The sequence below is a fragment of the Chelon labrosus genome (genome assembly GCF_963514085.1).
Source record: "Chelon labrosus genome assembly, chromosome: 11".
Taxonomy (NCBI): domain Eukaryota; kingdom Metazoa; phylum Chordata; class Actinopteri; order Mugiliformes; family Mugilidae; genus Chelon; species Chelon labrosus.
Genome location: NC_140344.1, coordinates 11,377,807 through 11,399,111, shown reverse-complemented (window position 1 = coordinate 11,399,111; position 21,305 = coordinate 11,377,807). Strand labels below are relative to the sequence as shown.

Genomic DNA, 21,305 nt, shown 5'->3' with positions numbered 1-21,305 from the left:
GAAGGAGGAGCGTCTCAGGGAGGTAACCAACTACTTTCTCTGCACCATGCTGTTCACAGACTCATGCCATTTAAAGCATAACATTAGATCACAGTTGCTCACAGTATGATGGAAAAAGGCAATAGATGCACCTGACCAGCCTTAACAGAAGTACATTTGTATTGTGCAGTCACACCACGTGCCTTTTTTTGCAGAGCCTTGCAGCTGAAGTTTCTTGTGGGGTTCCCTTCTCTTCGTATCCAAAGAACTGTTAAGTGTTATCAGCCTTACTGACTGACATAGCCACATATTTGGATATTTTTTTTCAATCCTTCTTCGTTTTAAAGTTCACCTGTTTCTTGCAGGTCCGTTCAAAGTTTCTTTTGCTTTCCCCACTATATATACACAAGTATATATAATATGCAATGTGATAACAAATGCTTTCATCTGACCACTATCCCTAAATAAATAATTTTTGGATGATCATGATTTCCAAAAAATTTCATAAAGTTTCATAAAATATGCCAAGGTATGTAAATTTAGGAGTGTGCATACACTAAATGAACTGAATATCGATTAGATCTTCCTCAAGTGCCCCACTCACATTAGGAGTTCCACAGGGATCCATTCTGGGCCCTCCACTGATTTCCATTCAAGTGCTTCCACATTGAGTAAATATTAGTAACTACAAGATTCATTACCATTGCTATGTGGATGACATTCAACTATGCCTCCCTCAGAAACCCACTAATAATGACATGTCTTCCTTAATGTCCTTTCTGGTTGTCTTTACAACTCCAAAACAGAAATTATCATCATCATCTAAACAATACCAATTGCTTTGTGTCTGGTTTGGACCAACTGTTAAACAAAATCTCAGGGTGGTTTGTGATTTTTCTTTACCACTCCGATGACAATTTTTTTTAAATTTAGACCATTGTTCTATTGTTACACATTTTTCACAGAATAAGATTCTGATACTGGAATGCAGTTTTATTATCTCCAAACATGACGTCTCTCATTTAAGTCAAACAATTCTACTTTTGTCTCATCTCTCCACAAAACATTTTCTGAATAGTCTTCTAGCTTGTCCACATGTTGTTTAGCAAGATGCAGATGGGCAGAAATGGTCTTATTGTAAAGGCTTTGACCTCGTCACTCTGGCATGCTCACCATGGTTGTCCAGTGATCTCCTGATGGTTGATTCATGGACATCAGCTTGGGGGGGATTCGCTCAAATGGTAGAATACTCGCTCGAGAGGTAGCAGGGGAACTGTGTGGAACCTTAGCCCTGTGTCCATGGGAGAGATGCCTTAAGAAAGCACCTAACCCTAAATTTGCTCCCCGGTTGCTGCACAAGTAGCATCCCACTTCTCTGAGTGTACACACTACTGTGAATGCATCAATGGATGTGTCATTAAAAGATTATTTTATTTATTATCAGCCAATGTAAAAGAGGTCTTTAGTTGCCCAAGATACCCTAGATTCCTTTCTGACCTCAGACTATTGTGCATTCTGCTCTTGGGGTGATCACTCCTGTGGAGGGTAACAGTCATCTTAAATCTCCTTCTTTTGTTTACAATATGACTGTGGACTTGTCGATTCTAAACTCTTTAGAGATAGTTTTGTAACCTTTGCAACCAATCAACAACTCTTTTTCTGAGGTCATCAGAAAGCTCCTTTGTCTGCGCCACCATAAACACAAACATGCGTTGTGAAGATCCGACTGACATATCCCTGATTGTTTTAAACAAAACGAAGCACTGACTGACACCTGAGTCTCATTACATTGATTGGAAACACTTCCGAACAAACTGACCTTTGGCCTTGGAATTAATTTGTTATCTTAGAGGTGCACTTACTTTTGAAACTCAAAGATATGCAATACTGAGAAATTTTCCTGAACAAACAAATACAAAAGTATAATATTTCTGTTTCATTTGTTTAATTGGGTTCTCTTTACTTTCAGGACTGTCACTTTTATGCAGAAATGTGGCAAATTCTGAGGGGTGCAAATACTTTCAAGCAGCACTGTATATTGTAAATAGTTTTAGTACCATTAAATAAAATGCATAAAATAAGATTCATAAGGAAATCAAACAAAATACGCACAATGTGGAAAAAATCACTTTTTAACAGGTTTATCATTATATTTACAATAAAAACACATTACAAAAATATTACAGCATAGCTGCCAGCATATTGACATTACTGCCACTCTATCCATTAACTGAATGATAACTATTTTTAAGCATGAACAAAAAACTGTTTGCTGAATTTGTTAGGTGTACTAGTTTCTCCTCACATCTAGTGAGTTTCTTTTTTTGTGGTCAGACTGTAAGTCATGTGTTTAGAGCCGTTGTCAGGAAAGTGTTCAAAGTCACTGTTAAAATCCCATTTCTCTCAAAGGTGCCGTCTGTTGTCGTATCTGTAAACAAAAAAAAAAAACAAAAAAACAGAAACATACATAATTAATGACAAAAACTTTTACAGCATAACTCAGGATCTATGCAAACATACCACTATGTAAGTTCTGGAGACTTCATCTTGTCGTTATTTTGAGTCACATAAGACAACAAATTACCACTTTATTGGGAGTTGGAGGAAGCGGTTATTATGGATATTAGTACATTAGTGCCTCACCGGTTATAAAAATTGCATAACGAGATGATATGTTCTGGACTTGCAAGCGGACCAAACATGAACGATAGTCCGGCTCATCTCTTGACATCGCGTCACACTCGTGGTAAGGCAAGACATCCAGTATTCCAGTGTCTTGGCCCCAGTATAGAAAACGCTTCTTCTCCTTCGCCTCTGTACTCAACCTGGATTTGAGAGGTGGAAGCTTATATTGAGACACAATATTTCGACAGAATACGCAGAATCTACAATCTGCGAGACAAAAAAACAATTTTTCCAAATACTGATTATCAAATGAAAATAAAAAAGAGAAGATTCATAACATCTGGTTCCAGTTTCCATTTTCTTGAAACAAATAAACTTGACAGAAACTAATAATCTCGGATACACAGATATGCAAGCACATTATGACCACAACAGCAATATGCTGTTGGTTCTGGTACATTCTGCAAAAACAACACCAAGGCACTGACTCTGAAGGTACCCTCTGGTATTTGTGAGAGCAGTGCCAAGACCAGCTGTTTGGCATAGCTCTCACCCACTCTCTGTCTGGTGCAGTAGTTGGCCGAAACCCAGGCCCTTTGCCAGACAGCACACCACACTCACAGAACACAAGAACACCAGCCTGTGCCACATAAATAAAGAGTACAGTTTGTGCTTTAACTTTATGGTATGCGAGTTACACAATGTCAGGCCGGAGTGCGCAGTTTGTGTGTGGTGCAGCAACATAAAGTTGCATGTGGCACCAAAAAGAAGCCACATATGACAAGAGTCCTGGACTCCAGCTTTATATTAACTTGTAGTAACTCCATGTGTCAAGATTGGTTTGTTTGATTGTTTGTTTGTTCTATCACTTTTCCACTGATTTCCTGTAAACTGCTTTTGTGTGGCATACTATATTTGTCCACTGGAAAAGTTAATAAAAATCAGAACTACAAAAAGGTCACACTTGCAGTGCCAAGATCTGGTTGCTGAGAACAGGGAAGAACAGGTAAGAACAGGGAAGCGAAGACAAGACCCCTACCTTGCATTTTCTTTAAGCCGACGACTGTCTCTATAATGCAACATCCATTTCCACTTCCCCATTGTGCTTGAGTCTTGCAAGATTTCATATATCTTTTTCATGTTGCCTGTAAAGTCATGAGCGGTTGAAGCAGTGAGTTAAATGTAATTACCTGCTTTTATGTCAATATCTCAAACAAGCTGGCAGTTAAACATGTACATACAAAGACTGAGGGACTCCAGCACTGCTCTGTCAAACATTATAAAGCCACCCCGTGTGAAGAGCTCCTGGTATGTGAGATTCATAACATCATCTGGTTCGTCAATTCCAACGAACTTCACACTGGGCGACTTCTTCAGCTCAAGCAAATGAGGGATCTGAAGAGAATAGAGCCGAGTCATTCAATCCTGTTTATATATCGTTAAACCTCTGGCATGATCTTTTTTCACTGGCTGATTTGTTACCTCACAAAGGTGCTCTGCAATGTCTTCATTCCTTAGGATGATGAGTAGAGTTGAAGAACTATCCTCACCAAGGAAAAAATCAGATGGCTGCACAGCGGTATGGCCCTCTGCCTCTAAGTGTGCCTTTTGACAATTAAAGAGAAATTACTCAACCTTTAAACGCCATTTTCCTTTAGCAAGTCCAACACTGCTTTAACATCAAAAAAAGATTTAGGCTCAACTTTAAGCTAACGTTCAGACTAAAATCAGAATATCTGCATTTTTTGGTTGAAATTTGACAACAGCAAATAAGGTAAAACATTGTAGATGTAGGCTTATGAATACAGTATATCCTGACCATTAGCTTACATGTATTTATGGGCAAACAACAACCTTGTACAGTGTACATACATGACATGAATGAAAACAGTTTGCTTTAATTAATTCATGTGGTTATTGAGAATGCAACACTGAAAGTATGATGAAAACACATCTTACCTTGGTGTCATCAAAGAAGACATCATCAGACGTCACCAACATGTAGAATCTGTACTTTGTTTTGCAGGATTTCTTCACAACTGTATTCAGATTATTTCGAAAGGTTGCTTCCATTTCTCTATTCATTTGATCACAGAGGCCAACATGATTACTCGTTTTTGTCTTTGGGTGACTTCGATCCCTTCTGAATCCCTTAGATCTTGATGCCACCTTTTTGAAAGAACAAACGTCATGCATCTTTGCCTCGTACAGCCTGGCACATTCTGTTGTCACACCAGAAACCCCAGCATGTTCCAGTGGGTTGCATGTTCTTTGAGAAGGTCCTTGGGAAAGGAGAGTTTCCTCACTCAGGTCCTTCCTGTCGGACATGTCTACCTTAATTTTTTGTCCAACAAGCGACATGTCACAGTGATCCAGTGAATCCTCCTGCTCTTCAAGAGCAGAGAAGTGGATAGTCAGAGGGCTAGCACAAGACAACCTTGAATTGCTTTTATTGTCTTGTAGGTGGGAGGCTCCCCTCTTATTCTTCTTCAAAAGCTGTTTCATTTGTTCTGAGAAGATGAGGCACTCCTGTTCCACTGATGCCTGAGTGAGATCATCTTGTAGGCATCTGCGAGAAAGCTGTTCCAGAAACGGATAAGATCTCTTCCGACTGGTGTTAAAGATTGTACATACAAGTGAGGTTTGTGGTTCCAGGATGTGACTGTCATCTGCAATGCCGTTATCTTTGGGACCCATTATTGAAGTCGTTTCATGTGGCCAGTCTTCCTCATCCATTTCAACAGTGAGTTGTTCAGAATTAGTTGTTTGCTCAGTTTTCTCAACAACATTATCTGCCCAGAAACCTTGATTTTTATCAAAAACTTTAGGACAACTTGTAGATTCAGAAGGGAGCACAGATAAGGATGAGGATGGGATTATGTTGAATTTTGAAGTGTCCCATCCCTGGTACTGACATGAAGGATCTAAAAGGGGTACTTGAGCTCCATCCGTGTTTGATTTACTATGAGGTAAATTTGGTAGCCATGTTCTTTTGGAAGAAAGTTCATTAGCCTTTTGCTTATCATCACTTCGTCCTACAAAAATTTCTTTTGAAATTTCTTTTGTCTTCTCCATGAGAATGGAAGTGGGACTGGTATTTGTGACAACAGGGGCTTTAGTAGGTTTCAATTCAACAAAGTTTTCAGTGAGTAGATCTCTATAAATGAAATCTGCTTGAAGTTCCTCACTCTTAGATGGTTTCACAGCCATGACGGGTCTCTGATTTGAATTGGATTGTGATGTTGTTTTATGTCTGTCTTGATCTGTCTTTGGTTTAATCACTTGCATACATCCAGTAAGGGAAAACCATTTGTTGAAATGGCAATCTTGCCCTACAGAGGTTTCTTGTTCGTCTGTTCTTTCGAAATTGTGCTGACTAGTTGTTGGCTGTGCTTTCTTTTGCTGTATTTCAACACCAAGGACTTTGTCTACTTTATTTTTAAAAGGCAACGTATGAATGTCCTTAAAGTCTACTTTATCTGCCACCGACTTGGACAAATCCATTCCATCTTTTGGCACCAAACTCATCTCTGTAGTATCATCATCTCTGTAATTTTCAGTGCCATCTTTCACATCTCTGTTTTCTTTGTTGAATTCATGCAACACCTGGACAAATTCTAGTGCAGTCTGAATAGTCTCTGGCTTGGCACATACACCTTCCAGCCCAGTGTATACACTCTCTACACGAGAGCTGACGCTTTCATTGCCAACACTATCCCATTCAGTGCTGACAGTTTCCGTCAATTTGCAGACACCTTCCGTTTCAGGGTGGACATCATCTGGCTCAGGGAGGACTCCTTCCTCCTCAGCACATCTACTTTCTTGCCCAACATAGACACTTCCCAGATGAGAGCAGATGCTTTCCGGCTGAGCATCAACATTATCCGGCTCAGTGCTGACAGTTTCCGTCAATGTGCAGACACCTTCCGGTTCAGTCTGTACACCTTCTGGCTCAGGGAGGACAACTTCCTCCTCAGCACATCTATTTTCTTGCCCAACATAGACACTTCCCAGATGAGAGCAGATGCTTTCCGGCTGAGCATCAACATTATCCCGCTCAGTGCTGACAGTTTCCGTCAATGTGCAGACACCTTCCGGTTCAGTCTGTACACCTTCTGGCTCAGGGAGGACAACTTCCTCCTCAGCACATCTACTTTCTTGCCCAACATAGACACTTCCCAGATGAGAGCAAATGTTTTCCGGCTGAGCATCAACATTATCCCGCTCAGTGCTGACAGTTTCCGTCAATGTGCAGACACCTTCCGGTTCAGTCTGTACAGCTTCTGGCTCAGGGAGGACACCTTCCTCCTCAGCACGTATACTTTCTTGTCCAACACAGGCACCTTCCAGATGAGAGCAGATGCTTTCCGGCTGAGTGCCAACATTATCCCGCTCAGTGCTGACAGTTTCCGTCAATGTGCACACACCTTCCGGTTCAGTCTGTACACCTTCTGGCTCAGTCTGTACACCTTCTGGCTCAGGGAGGACACCTTCCTCTTCAGCACATATACTTTCTTTCCCAACACAGGCACCTTCTAGATGAGAGCAGTTAGTTTCCGGCTCAGTACCAACACTATCCCGCTCAGTGCTGACAGCTTCCTTCACTGTGCAGCTACTTTCCTGCACGCCGCAGACACCTTGCCGTTTAACACTGGCACTTTCTGGTTCAGCACTTTCCGGCTCAGGAAAGACACTTTCCTGCGCAATGGAGACACTTGCCTTCTCAATGGAGATACTTTCCAGCTTGGTGGAGACATTTTCTTTCTTGAAGCATACAGTATCCAGATCAGAGATACTTTTTGGCATAGTGCAGACACTATCCAACTCAGCACCAACACTTTCCGGCTCTGTATTGACACCTTCCAGCTTGACAGAGAAACTTTCCTGCATAGAGTGGACACCTTTCGGATCTGTGCAGATATTTTCCAGTTCTGCATAGACACTATCCGGCTCAGCACGGACACTTTCCAGATCTGCACCGGCGATTTCCATCTCAGTGTGGATGCTTTCCAGTTCAGTGCAGATACTTCCCGGCTTTGCACAGAGATCTTCCAGCTTGGCAGAGAAACTTTCCTGAGCTGTGTGGACACTTTCCGGGTCTGTGTGGATACTTTCCTGCTCAGCATAGACACTTCCCTGTTCAGAACAGACACTTTCCGGTGAAGCGCGGACACTTTCCTGCTTTGCACCCACACTTTCCAGATCTGCACTGGAACTTTGCAGCTCAGCATGGATACTTTCCGGTTCAGGGCAGGTACTTCTCGACACTGCGCAGAGACCTTCCAGCTTGGCAGAGAAACTTTCTTGAGCTGTGTGGACACTTTCCGGGTCTGTATGGATACTTTCCTGCTCAGCATAGACACTTCCCTGCTCAGAACAGACATTTTCCGGTGAAGCGCGAACACTTTCCTGCTTTGCACCCACACTTTCCAGATCTGCACCGACACTTTGCAGCTCAGCATGGATACTTTCCGGTTCAGTGCAGATACTTCCCAGCTCTGTGCAGAGACCTTTCAGCTTGGCAGACAAACTTTCCTTAACCGTGTGGACACTTTCCGGGTCTGTGCGAATACTTTCCTGCTCAGCACGGACACTTTCCGGCTGAGCATGGACACTTTCCAAATCTGGACAGACACTTTCCGACTCAGCTTGGACTTCTTGTGAAAGAATGGTTATTCCATCACCTTTAAAAGATGGAGCATCTGTGCGTTCAAGGTGGGCAGCTTTTTGAGAAGAAATGCCAGCTTTTTCATTTTCGGGGATGCTTCTAGTGTCAGGCATCAGACTCGTCTCTGTGGAATGCACCATCTCTCTGTAACACTGAAAATTGAAGAGTAAACAATATAAAAATAAGTTAGAATCAAACAAATGGTGCAAGAGTGGTTAAGGGAGAATGAGACATCATTTTCACACATGGACTGGCCACCACAGAGTCCAGACCTTAACCCCACTGAGAACCTTTGGGATGTACTGGAGAAGGCTTTGCACAGTGGTCAGACTCTCTCATCATCAATACAAGATCTTGGTGGAAAATGACGGCAACACTGGATGGAAATAAATCTTGTGACATTGCAGAAGCTTATAAAAACAATGCCACAGCAAATGCGTGATGTAATCAAAGCTAAAAGCGAAATATTAGAGTGTGTGACCTTTTTTTGGTGGCGGCTTTTTTGGCCAGGCAGTGTATTAAGCAACATGAGACAAGATAAATGATGTCAAGCTGGGTTAGCACAATGTTCAGGAATAGGTGAAGAGGCTGTGGATAAAGTGCATACACCACATGAACAGGTAGTTGCACAGCTGCATGGGACAGTAAAGCCTGATACACATTTACTCAATGACTGGCCAGTTTGCAACTCCATCTCCCTCTGAACACTCCATCTTCTTTGAAAAGGGAAAATGGTGCATGGCTAATTGAGGAGAAAACAACGATTCAGAACTAGACCACTGAAAATCACAATCATTATACGCAATTTCACATTCGGAAATACCGAAGATTTGGCAGGAGATTGAACTTCACCAACTAGCTTTCCTTGCCAGTCAAGAAAGAGTTTATTTTACCAAATAATCTACTTTACAGGCAAGTAATCTTTTTTTTGTTACTCCATTATAGCAAGGTCCTCTGCAGCGAACTTGAAATTGAATGCGTGCATCTATGCATCTTGCAGTGAACAAGTCACACCCCTCCCTCATCTGCCAGATAACTTCACTACGCTGAATCTGCTGTAATCAGATTCCATAGCATTCTATCCAAGATGGTGAGGAAGTTTGTCCATTTCAGCTAACACTATTACTAGAATGGTTCTTTAGTTGAAGCCCCTTTTTATATAACAAGCACATAAATGTGGCCCAAAAGTTGATATGCATCTTAAAAATAAAACAGAAACTATTCAGTGCACTACAGTTTATATTTAATGGTGTAGCAGTATTAGAACCAACCTGAGATGTGCTTGCCTCCTGCAGCTCTGGTGGTGACTTTAGACCATTCAATCTTTCGCTGGGTTCTTTCTGCTCCCTGGAGACACAAGTCTCTTGCCTGTTGACTTCTGGATTTGAAGTAACAGTCTTTGCTTTGGACTTTCTTGAAAAGTCCAGAATCACTGACTGACTGACTTGGTCCAGTACAATGTGATCTTTTTTGCTAAGGTCCAAAGCTTTTGGAAAGAAAGGGTCTGAAGACTCCATGACATTTGGGAAAGAAGCAAAGCAGTTGGCCATGAGCTCAGGCTTAGCTTGGCCTGATAGCATCCCCCTGGTCATTTCCAAAGATCCACTCTCCTCTGAACATGTGAAGGTAAAGTTCGAGTCAACATGAATGAACCTGTCTGTTGACCGGCTGTAGAAGAGTCCTATCCACATGTGGATGATGAGCCGCACCTCCTCATTAGTGTCTTGAATGGAGAAATCCCATGGCCTGTTGAAAATTTCAAACGTACAAAAATTAGGCACACTGATGATTATGCGATCTGGGCTAAATGTTAGTGTTACCACAATAAACAAGTATGGCAATGAAACTATGTAACTTTCTTTATGTTGCGATGTTTGGTATAAAAAAGGACACAATATACATACCCATGCAAAGCTCGGTTGATAGTTTTTTCTTTGGCATCACTTGTAAACTTGCTGTCAAAATTAAAGTCATAGTCGGCTTGCCATTGTCTTGTGACTTGGACAGATCCCTCCTTGTTAACAAAGGTACGGGAGTATCTGAACTTCCGCCTGCGCACCTTGAGTTTTTTGGGGTACTCTGGAGTCGTGTCGTTGATTTCACCTCTGTCTCCCTGACTGACAGAGGTGTGTAGTGTTTTAATTCCATCGCCATACATTGTCTGGTGATGGTGCAGCAATCTGGTAGAACCACTTAAAGGGGGTACCTGGAAGGGTGTACCTGGCAAACCCAACAGTAGAAAGGAAGACGGGGGCAATGAATAAGCATGTTCTTTAGATACCAACTCAACCAATTCACTGTCTCCCAAAAGATGCCTTGGTGAGGAAGACTCAATAGGCTGATTGGATCTAGTTGTAGGCTGTTTAAGCAGAGCATGAAGAACTGACTCTTGTTCAGCACTGCTAAGCCCTTTTGTAAGGTCACACTTCTTCAAACCTGTCTCTGGTTTTCTCTCAACTGCTGGGTTTGGTTGTGGAGGAACCTGGTCATTATTGACACTGAGGGCCAAGTCAGCAAGTAAGTTCAAAGCATCTGTAGATGAGCAAGCACTGTTCATTTTTTCCTTAATAGTCTTCCTGACAGAATTATCGCTAGTACAGTCTTTGTATTTGAGATTTTCTCTGGCAAAACAAGCTGGGGTTTGAAAATGCAACCACCCTGTGAAGAGAAAACAGAGGAGAAAAAAGAGAAACTGCATGAAAATAAAAAGTAGCACATGGAAAGCATTTGAAACATACCAAGTAGCACATTGAAAGCAGTTGAAATATACCAGTGTTTTACGATTAGAATTTGTAAAGACATCTGTCACGACATTAAAACCACTGATGTGAAGGAAATAGTACTGATCCACTCATTACAATGCAATGTTTTGAAGGGAACATTCTGAAGGGTACTGCAAAAACTGTTCAGGAAAAGCTTGAGGAACAAAGAGACATGGCATTGACCTGGCCCCAGATCCCAATTTGACTAAGCCAGATCTACAGGTCAGAGCAGTTTTGGAGGCATGAGGGAATATTCACAATAATAAGCAAGTGGTTTTAATGTGGCTGATCACTGTATTATTGTTTCAGACTTAAGCGTTAGTTTATTAAGTGAATAATCCAATGCCCAGATGCAGAAATAACACCAATACAGCACAAGCAAGTAAAGAGCAAAAGCACACCAAGAGCCAGTAAAGATTTATCAAAGCGTTGTGGTAACATGCTGAGGACAGCTCAAGGAGTGACAGAGCCAAAATGGTCAGTTAGTTTCAATGTCATGCACAAAGAAAAGAAGAAGTATTCCATATCTCATAATATTTAAATATGACTTACATTTCTTTTTAACATTGTCTGCAGAGATGCCTTGATGCTTTTTAAGTGTTTTAATCCTTCCCCGTCTTGGGAAAATTGATAGAGGCCTTTGTGGGATTTGAAGTTGCTTGTCTAAACTGATTTGTTTTTCTTCCTCTGTTGACTCTTCCTTTTGCTGTGTATTCTGATCTTCAGTTTTCTGTGCATTAACTGTACTCACTTTAGGGGTCAACCCTAGGGCATATGCAAAAAGAGGGTCGACTGACAGCATCTCTGAAACTTCCTTGACACCAGCATTGGTGCTCTCGACAGTTGCTTTATTAAAAGTCTCAGTATCGGAGTCCACTTTGCCCTTCTTCAAACAAGGTTCAGTTTCTTGGACAGTATTATCAGTCGTTTCTTCTTGGCCAATGATATCCACTTTTCTCTTTTTTCTTAAAAGAATAGATTTTAGTTTAGTCAACATGAATTCACACTTTGTTGGACCTTTTCCTCTTGAAAGAACTTCAGAGGGTTTTTCCTGAACTGCTTGTGAGGGAACAGAGTGTAAGTCATTAGAAGGTCCATTACTCTGTGGCACACTCTCTATAGCCATTGATGACAGCAGTGGTTCAGGCAGTGAACCATTACAGCCTGAATGTTCCAAAATAGTCTGTTCAGGATTAACATGACCGACAACGACATTCTGAGGATGGGTCCCATCATCACTGGATTTCGCCTCCGTTTCATCCACCGTTGTCTCTGGGGTACTGCTAGACTCTTGCTCCATTGCTATTGTGTCAAGAGTATTTGAATGGGCATGGAGCAACATATTTTCAGGGCACTGTTCATCTTTTGTAGACTGGAACTTTTCCTTTAAAGACTTAATCTGATCACCAACATCTACGGAGCCATGAGGAACCAATATTCTTCCGCATTCACTGATAACTGGCTTTAGGTCCCAGCGCTCTGTTTTCTTTCTCAGAGGACAAGCTTCAAGTTCCACTAAAACGGGGGTTTCCAAGTTCTGTTTTCCAGGCTCTGATTTGATCTCCTTTGCAATAGCCACACCAACAGCAGCAACAGACCTTACTTTTTTATTTTTCGATGATAGTTTTCCAAATATGCGCTTACGCCGTTTTATTTTTCTCCAATATACTTTTGAAGGATTACTCAACTGCTGATGATCAGATGATGCCTTGGCCTGTGCATCCTTCTGACTGTTTAAGTTGTCAACCTCTCCTGATGTTTTGACTGTCTGTGAAGTGGGAGCCTCAACAAAAGCTTTAGATAACTTTTTCTGTCCTTTAGCAATGCCCCTCTGCAGTTTTTTCTGTTTTGTTTGTGTGAGATTGGTGACCTCGGGGCAATCTGCAGCCCTTTTAGTTATATCAGTCTCGGTACCAAGTGAGGTCAGTTCCCCCGTTTGTAATTTAGCTATGGTTGAAAAACCAGATAACGGAAAGTCATTATGCTTTGTTGCTGACACAGTACCGGCAACGCTTAGAGTCTCATCAGTGACACTTCGCTCTGCTGAAGTGATGCTGACAATCAGCTCTGTGGGAAGATCTTCTGATGTAGGAGGAGTGAGGAGATTATCTAGCCCCATATCATCAGATTTGTTCAGTTCAGAAAGTTCACTGCATTTTTCACTGTCTTTGGTAGCATGGCCAGCTTGCAAATCATCTGGTACAACATTTTGAGACATTGCTGTTAAATCAACTTGTGCTTTAGCAATTGATATACCACTGTCCACAGATGTCTCAACAGTTTCGGGGGATTTCTGGTCTGATAGCCGGTCTTCTAACCCCATGCCAGCAGAATTAGTGGGTGTCTCAGGAGATGACAGACAGATATAGACACAATCATCAAAGTCCTCTCTTTGCTCCTCTTGTCCAGCGGCCAGGATTTCTGAAGCCTTGGATATAGGCAGTTGAAAGGAGGCAGGTTTGCTCAGGTATGTCTTAATGCTCTGCCATGCTCTGTTAGTCCACTCAGGAGAAGAATAGAGGTCTTTGTAGGCATCTGGCACATCATACTGATATGGAAAGCAGTTGACTTCCCTTGATGGACTTATTGCCAACCCAGGATTTATCAGCGCTGCATAACTCTGCATATGTTGCATCAACGCTTCACACAGGTCCTCACTTGGATCGATTGGTGTTTTCTCAACTTCACCTTCTGCGTAAGTTATTACCGGTAGAAGCCGAAGGATTTCAGATGACAGGGAGGAGTTTCTGTATCCAAATTTTATGTCTGTGATAAACCAAGAAATAATACTTGTTTAGTGGCTGCTCTTGATTTGTTATTTATTATTGTTAAATATGCACAAATTGGTGCTACTGAGCGGGACAAAATCATTGACCACAAATGCTATAATCACCTCTCACTACAACTCGAGAATCTGGAAACACAAACAAGCCCTGCAGGACCTCAGCTGCACTGGACCCAGTATCTGGTGAAAAAAACAACAGGGTTATATGTAGTTGTCTACATCAAAGACAGAATTTTGCCAGTCATAATGTCATAATCTTCATATCTTACCATCATATGTGAGGAAATGACAGGAGTGCAACAGGATAAGAAATCCACCATCATTCAGTGGAGTAACAAGAACCTGTGTAAAAGGTTTTTGGACCACACATTATTATGCAAGCAAACTTCATAGAAGAGAACCCACTGTTCTCTGCATTGGATAACAAATTTCCAATGCCATTCATAGTTATTAGACAACTGATTGTGAGACTTGTCATTAATTGACTTAAGTACTTTGATAATAATAATAAACATCTGGTCGCTCTTGTTGAAGGACATGGGTTTTCTTGGTTCCTTGTCTTTCCTATCAGTATAAATTGAATACTTAAGGCCACTTTATGTAATGAATGCCTAAGCCTTACAAACTCACAAGATCTTTCTCCTTGATCTCCTGCAGAAGCAGTGTGAGTGAGCTTTTGTCTTCTGCCTCAGAAGGAACTAACTCACACAGACTGCAGTAGAAACCATCCAGAAAAGCTGAAAAACAGTAGAAAAATATATTATTTTATCCAGGACATTATCTTGAAACTTTCCTTGAAAATGTAATTGTTCCATGATAGATTTCATATCTGACATGTTATAAACGCACCTTCACCACTAAAACGGGTTTCAAAAACAGCCTTTGGCAACAGCTGTCGCAGATCTAGCATGGAAAAAGCTTGGTTAACTTTCACCACTGGCGGCCTAAAACGTAAACAGAGAAAATGAGAAAATTAGTTATATAAATTAACAATTGAATACAAAGTGTATTTTCTATGTGCACATTTAACTCACAATTTTACAGGGATTAAGGCCCCTGTTGTAGACCTAAGTCCCACACTGTAGAACTGAGTGCCTATCTGAAGCTGACCCCTCCAAGGCAAGTAATGACAAACTGAAAAAAATTAAATAAAATCTACAATTAGCATGTTTACAGAAGCCTATTATTGGACATTTCTGATAAACACATCGAGTATACATATATATATATATATATATAAAAACAAAAAACCTTCTGCGCTTGCTATTGATTTCATGTTACTTACCCAATGCTTTCACCTCACTGAAAGGAGAAATTGGGAAACAATGAATTAATATGACTACAGAAAACACCATAAAGGTTTTAAAAAAAAGAAGACGTCTATTGCAGTAAAAATGCCGTACCTTTTCTCCTGTGGGACTACAAGTGTTGATTTGGTATCCGTGTATGAAAAAGAAACAATAGCAAATGGACAAGCAGCACTGGGAGACTGGGATGTTCTATTGCTTCCATCATCTAGCAGCTCATACACGTAATACTGTAAGACCAAAACAAAAGAAACTTGAGCTGCCTGGCATCTTTGCCTTCTTGTTTGTGCACTCATGAATTAAGGTGCTCAACAATATTGCACACTAGGACATATCTACACACAGAAAGGAATCCCTATGTTGTATATCGATAGTTGTATATTGCAATAGACAAGTAATAGAGACAAGTGAAAACTTATTAGTGAGGATACTGTCCAACCATTATCAGAACAATCACAACAATTAACTAATAGACCTACAAAGTGAAATCACTGCTGACATCATCTCACCTGGGTTCTCTCAAAGGCAAGAAAGGAGCTGGTTTTGTCAGATACTGAAGGCAACTGTTCAGACACATGGCAGTCAAACCCCACAGTGGGTTCAAGGAAATTCTGGGTGTAGTTCTCTAAAACCTTTTTAACTTTACCCTGTTTGTAACACAAAAAAACAAAGATTGTATTCACACCAGTGACAGCAGCAGCAATACTTCATTTAGATATTTTTACAATTTCTATTTCAGTACCTTTGTGAGCCTGATAATGGCAATGTATCCAGATTTCCCATGATACCAGCGATTTAGATCCAAACAGTCTGCATACATCGATATGTAAACACCTTTTTAAACAAAAAAAAAGTTTTCACTTAGTTTTTGCTTTCAAGTAAAAGTACATACAGGGAGGGTGATTTATAAAGAATTGAACACCTCATAAAAAAAAACTACAATGACCACACCTAGGAAGGAAAAATGCGTCACAGCCATCAAGGACACATCTCATTTAAGAACCACAATGACCTAAGGTGAACATGAACTTCAAACAATGTCTACTCTGTTCAAAATGTTTGTTTTTGTAGGCCACAATCCAGACATTCCTTTTTTTATGTTGAAATAAAACAAAGTCTGTACATAGTGAACAGTGAAGTTTCAAAGAAACTTGTGATTATACTTAGTTTTGTGGTAAAAGTATCCTAAAAGTAAATGATTTAATCAAATTATTTTAAATACATAAAAATATGAAGGAGTTACAAAATGCTTTAAAATGAGCGACCTTCACAAAACAAAGAGTGCAAATGGGCCTTCAGAAACAGCCTAAAACTGGTTTGACAACTCTGGTTCCTTTCCCACTTCCTCACCGGCAGTGAAAGAAACAGTCCCGATACTGAGAATTAACGTTTCTTTTCAAAGAAAGTTTATGAAAAAAAAAATAAAGTAAAAACTTTCACAACCCCAATGCAAGTCTGCACAGAAATCACAGAGATCAAAACAGGAACGGTTGTTAAGTAAAACCGAGATTATTCCAGAGCGACACGGGTGCAGTCGATTACATGTGACACAGTGAGGCTCTTGTTTTCTTTTGCAGCCCCGGTGCCATTTTATCCTCCAGTTCACAGGTAACCACTACACAAGACAGACCAAAGTTTATACCTGATAATCATTTATCACAGCTTAGAGTAGTCAGAAATTTAAAACAGCAAATCTACAGGAAGCAACATTTCAAATTTGAAGTTATAAGTTTAAATCAGTCTTTATGAATAAGTCTCTCTGTATCCAACACTCTGCATAATCTGAAAACGTACGACTTATATCACTTATACTTTTTAGTTTCTGTTTCACAGCAGAAATCGTTCCACTTTCACTTCTATACATTTATTGAGCTCTTATATTTGCTTTCACTTTCAGATGAATAGTAGCAGCAGACACTGAACACGGGATATTCTTCAGCTTAACCTGCACTAAAAATACTTTTGACTGCATGCACAGGCCATAAAGGTAACAACTTTATTCTAAATCTATTAACAAGTGAGCTAAGCTTATGTAAATACAATAGTTGTAAACTAATCTTGACTGTGTTTTCTATAGGTCTTAGAAGTGCATACTAAAATGACGCAGAGCTCATTACTGTTTGATATAGTGTCAGGTTAAGAGGGGAATTTACCCTTTGAAGGATCTCCCAGAGTTGTACAAGTGCTGTTCCCAGCGAGCACTCCAGTTTCTCCAAGTGATTTTGCCTTTAAACAAATAAACATGTCAGCAAGACTTGAGGATTTTCACATGTATTTTTCTTAGGTGTGTCAGTGTGTTCGGTCCGTACCTTGCTGATATCATCAAACAACAAAAACCCATAGGATTCCTGCAGATCCTCATTTGAGTATCCTACTTTTCTCAGCTTTGCTCGGAAAGCATTATACTGATATGAAAGAGAAATTAATGAGAAGTGAATTTGAAACTTGGCATGTGTTCAACATATTAGGAGCATAAGTTTTCTAACATCTAGGCCATTAAGATAATTTAAATGTTATGATTCTGAGCTAAATAAATAACTTTTAAATAGGGGGGGGACATGTGGAATAGTTTTAGTACTGACCTTTTCTTCCAGTACGGGATTCTTTACCAACACAGCGGACTTGTATCTGAAAGACTGCTTTGATTCTTCATACAAGTACGCACTCTGAAGAGGAGCTAAAATAGAGCTTTGAAAGACGTCCGAGGAGTCTGACACAGGTATTAAAACACCTAAAAGTGGATAAAAATAAATATATAATCATGAATACACAAATACAGGCGTCACTGGAAAATTACAGCAAACTGCGTTTTGGATTTCAACCAGGAAAAAAAAAAAAAGAAAAAAAATCTCCGAGGTATTTCTCAATCCTGGGACAGTGTGTCCTTCTGGGCGACGTGTAAGTGTACGCGTACTTTTTCGCCTCATCGCGTAACATTAGTAGATTAATATCCCAAGTATTCTAGGCAAGAGAAGTCCCCGATCGCGTGTCTTTAACATGGAGAAGGAAAGCCACACGAGAAGAGAGAAAAGCTCATCACCTTTACCCGAGGCAGAACCATTTCCACTTTCCATCGCTTATGAAATCTGTCGTTCTCCCTTTGCCCGTCGCTGGAAACAATTGTCTCTGGTTTTGAACATTAGATCGACGACATAATTGTGAAATGCCATGTATCCTGTGTCCAAAAATCCTGCCAAAGTCACTTGAGCTGTCGCCGCAGCTTCTACAGACATATTAGTGCGACAACCAGGAAGTCAGAAAATAACACGAAGCAAACATGTAGCAGGCGAACAAATCCACGTAAATTCACTTAGTTTTTTCGTCAAACAACGCGTCTTTTAAATCATTACAAGGGCTCCTCAGTCTACAGCGTGTTTCCTCTGGTGGGTTAGAGGCGCATGTTTAGTCGGTACCGAAAAAGAAACAGAAACCTATCGAGGCTAAAGCATCCATTTTGAAAGTCTACACCAAACTGTGGTGGAGGAGGTGGTGAGTCAGTTGTTGAAGCTACGCCGGGTGTGCGCCTGCGGCTCACTTCTCCTGCGTGTCCTGTTTTTTTGTTTTTTTTTTCCCGTCCTTCCCATGATCATAAAGTAATGATTAATGACTGTAACCTAACTAGTAACGGTAAACGTATATTTCTACCGTAACATATTACAGCCTGCTTGAAAGGTTACACCGCAGGTTTAGCAGCACAGCACAGTTTTGTGTAGTTTGGTGCAACTATTCGGACCGTAGGGGGAGTCGGGATCGGAGCTGAAAACCTATTAACATTCAGGATTTTTTTTTCCACGGAAGTCAGTTTCTCGGAATGAAGAACAGAACATGCCCCGGCCTGGCCACATTACAGCACCAGTGCAATACAAATAAACAAGCTAAAACAGATCAAAAACGAGCACACGAGACAATAACCTAACCATTGTGAAAACTAAAAATGTGGCCTGTATCTGAATAAGATAAGAGGTGAGATAAAAGACAACAGGCATCAGCACAGGGAGTTAACTCTGAGGGAGAAACATACATATAACCATATAAGTTGTGGTCAAAACAAGATACGATGTAACTGATAGAGACAGAATATGTATTATAGTAGGAATAGTAAAAACATATGTGTAGCCTATATAACTTGCCAAAACACATGAAAATGAATGTATTCTAGTATTACAGCCCTGCACTAAATCTTATTTTTATGGACGTTATGGTATATGTTTAAAGTTTAAGTTTGTATTATTTAGACGGTCTCCTTTAAGTCAGTAGTCTAGCCTTAATAGCAAAAACACTTCAGTGTTTAACTCAAACCAGTTTGACAGCAGAGTGTGGTTGTGGTAGAATGTATATGTATAACTGCAATTCAGTCAACAGTCCACGGACCTGTTTATGTGGTACCTAAATGGAGGATCATCAAATATGTGACCTGCAACATCACAAGGGACAAGATCTGGGACTCACTTTCTGCCAGTGCTAAAGAGATAGAACAGTTTCTTTGAGGTCCGGTTGAATAAAAAGAAGAGGACTTTCATGGATCATTTGTCTTATTTTGCAGTACTTTTGATGTTTATATCTGTGGTCATTTTGTCCTTGATTGTGCCATTTTTTTGTTTTGTTTTTTTATTTCAAGAGGGACCAATAAAAGAACATCTTATTTTATATATGGTATTTATATTATCAAAATTCAAATATGTTCAGTATCTATAGTAAGACTATAGACTGTGAGGGGTGTTTGTGAGTCACAGTCAGAGAAGGTTGGAGGTACTGCGTGATCTGGCGTTAAGGCATCTGATACCTCTTGGCAATAAAGAGTCCTCTAAAAAATTTAGAGAGGATGAGAGGGGTCGTCCATAGTGGTTTTTAGCTTCCTTCTCATCTTCTCTTCTGTCACTGCCTCCTCACTCTCCACTTCCTTCCTCACCTCTGAGGAGTCAGCCTTTATCTGTTTGCACCACAAGTTCCGGTTGCACCTCACAAGCACCACACAGCTAAGAAGATAATAATGGTCACTACAGACTAGAAGCATACCCAAGGCAGCCTAGTGCACACATGAAAGGACCCTCCTTAGAAAAAATGCTTGCCCTGTCCTTTCCTATGGGCCTCAGCGTTGTCTGATCAGTCCAGCCTGGAGTCAACCATCTCCCCTTCTTCCACCATGAAAAGGGTGGAGTGTTAGGCGTAATGAGGAGTGCTGCCTGAATGAAGAGGTCTAAGCAAACTGTTGAAGAAACAAATGCAAGCACTAACGGGTAAACCAGTTTTTCAACAGATTTGACTCGCTAATCCAAGCCAAACCTCCAGCACTATGAACACAGATGACAAAGAGGAAGAGTGCATATGACTGAGAAGATTCTCATTCATCCAGGTTAAGGTGTATCTAAAAAATGGTGAAACATTCTCAAGAAAACTCTTGTTTTCTAGTCCAGTTGCCTTTGATTTTACTAAAGGATTATAGACACACAGTCAAAAGTTTCTGAGGCTGGTACAAGAGCAACCACCTTCATCTCAATATTAAGAAACTCAAACTGCCTTTAAACATTGATTATGAATTATGATCTAACTGGTTAGTATCCTAAAGATGGCAAAGACAGTCGAACTGAGCTCAGAGAAAAGCTCAAGCATCGTTCCAAAGCTCAATTTTGAAACCTACACAAGAAACAGAAGGTGCAAGTTGCATATTTTAATGCATAATAACGCTTCAGAAATCACCCGGAACTCAGCACAATGATTGCTACAGGATCAACATATATGGGTGCAGTGCGAGTGAGCGAGATGGCAGATTTCATTTATTGGTTCAAAGAATCGAGGAATGACCTAGCAAAAGAACATCCATTGACGGACAGCAGACTCAAAGGTCTTTGGAAGTTGGTAGAAAAAACACCTAGTGAAAGAACTAGGTTTCATATTTCACAATGAATACTGGTGTTGTCGCTCCTTTTCAGGCAACCAATCACATGGGCAGGACTCACTGCACGGAAACCAAGTAAAGTGATAGGAGTAAACAGGTATCCTTTAAACTCGGGGAGTGTCTCCAGCGGATTTCAGGACCAACAATCAAACACGTCCTTTACCATACGTGCTCCAACTGAGAATGGAATGCAATTGTTCTGTTCGGAGTCTCCTGTTGAGAGGAACTTATAATGTGGGAGAAATGTTGTTGTAACTATTTTTAGGTTTCCACATTTGTTGTC

At 40.6% G+C, this 21,305-nt stretch overlaps 1 protein-coding gene across 2 annotated transcripts; it reads right to left on the bottom strand.

Annotated features, from left to right (window-relative positions):
- Positions 1 to 1,249: 1,249 nt before the first annotated feature.
- tasor2 (transcription activation suppressor family member 2) lies at positions 1,250 to 20,143 on the bottom strand. 2 transcript variants are annotated; one of them, XM_084555267.1, is made up of 22 exons: positions 18,167 to 20,143; positions 17,709 to 17,857; positions 17,436 to 17,531; positions 17,280 to 17,352; positions 15,869 to 15,960; positions 15,636 to 15,773; positions 15,223 to 15,356; positions 15,105 to 15,121; positions 14,854 to 14,953; positions 14,669 to 14,763; positions 14,450 to 14,556; positions 14,089 to 14,161; positions 13,928 to 13,999; positions 11,587 to 13,800; positions 10,177 to 10,930; positions 9,544 to 10,018; positions 4,564 to 8,424; positions 4,087 to 4,209; positions 3,846 to 3,999; positions 3,644 to 3,749; positions 2,623 to 2,804; positions 1,250 to 2,407 (listed from the first exon to the last, which is right to left on the bottom strand). In XM_084555267.1, exons 1-22 carry the CDS (start codon positions 18,198 to 18,200, stop codon positions 2,322 to 2,324), a joined length of 9,135 nt encoding a protein of 3,044 aa, XP_084411393.1. In that variant the 5' UTR covers positions 18,201 to 20,143; the 3' UTR covers positions 1,250 to 2,321. The 2 variants fall into 2 exon arrangements, with proteins under 2 accessions (XP_084411393.1, XP_084411394.1); XM_084555268.1 differs by having other exon boundaries at positions 10,177 to 10,492.
- Positions 20,144 to 21,305: the final 1,162 nt, after the last annotated feature.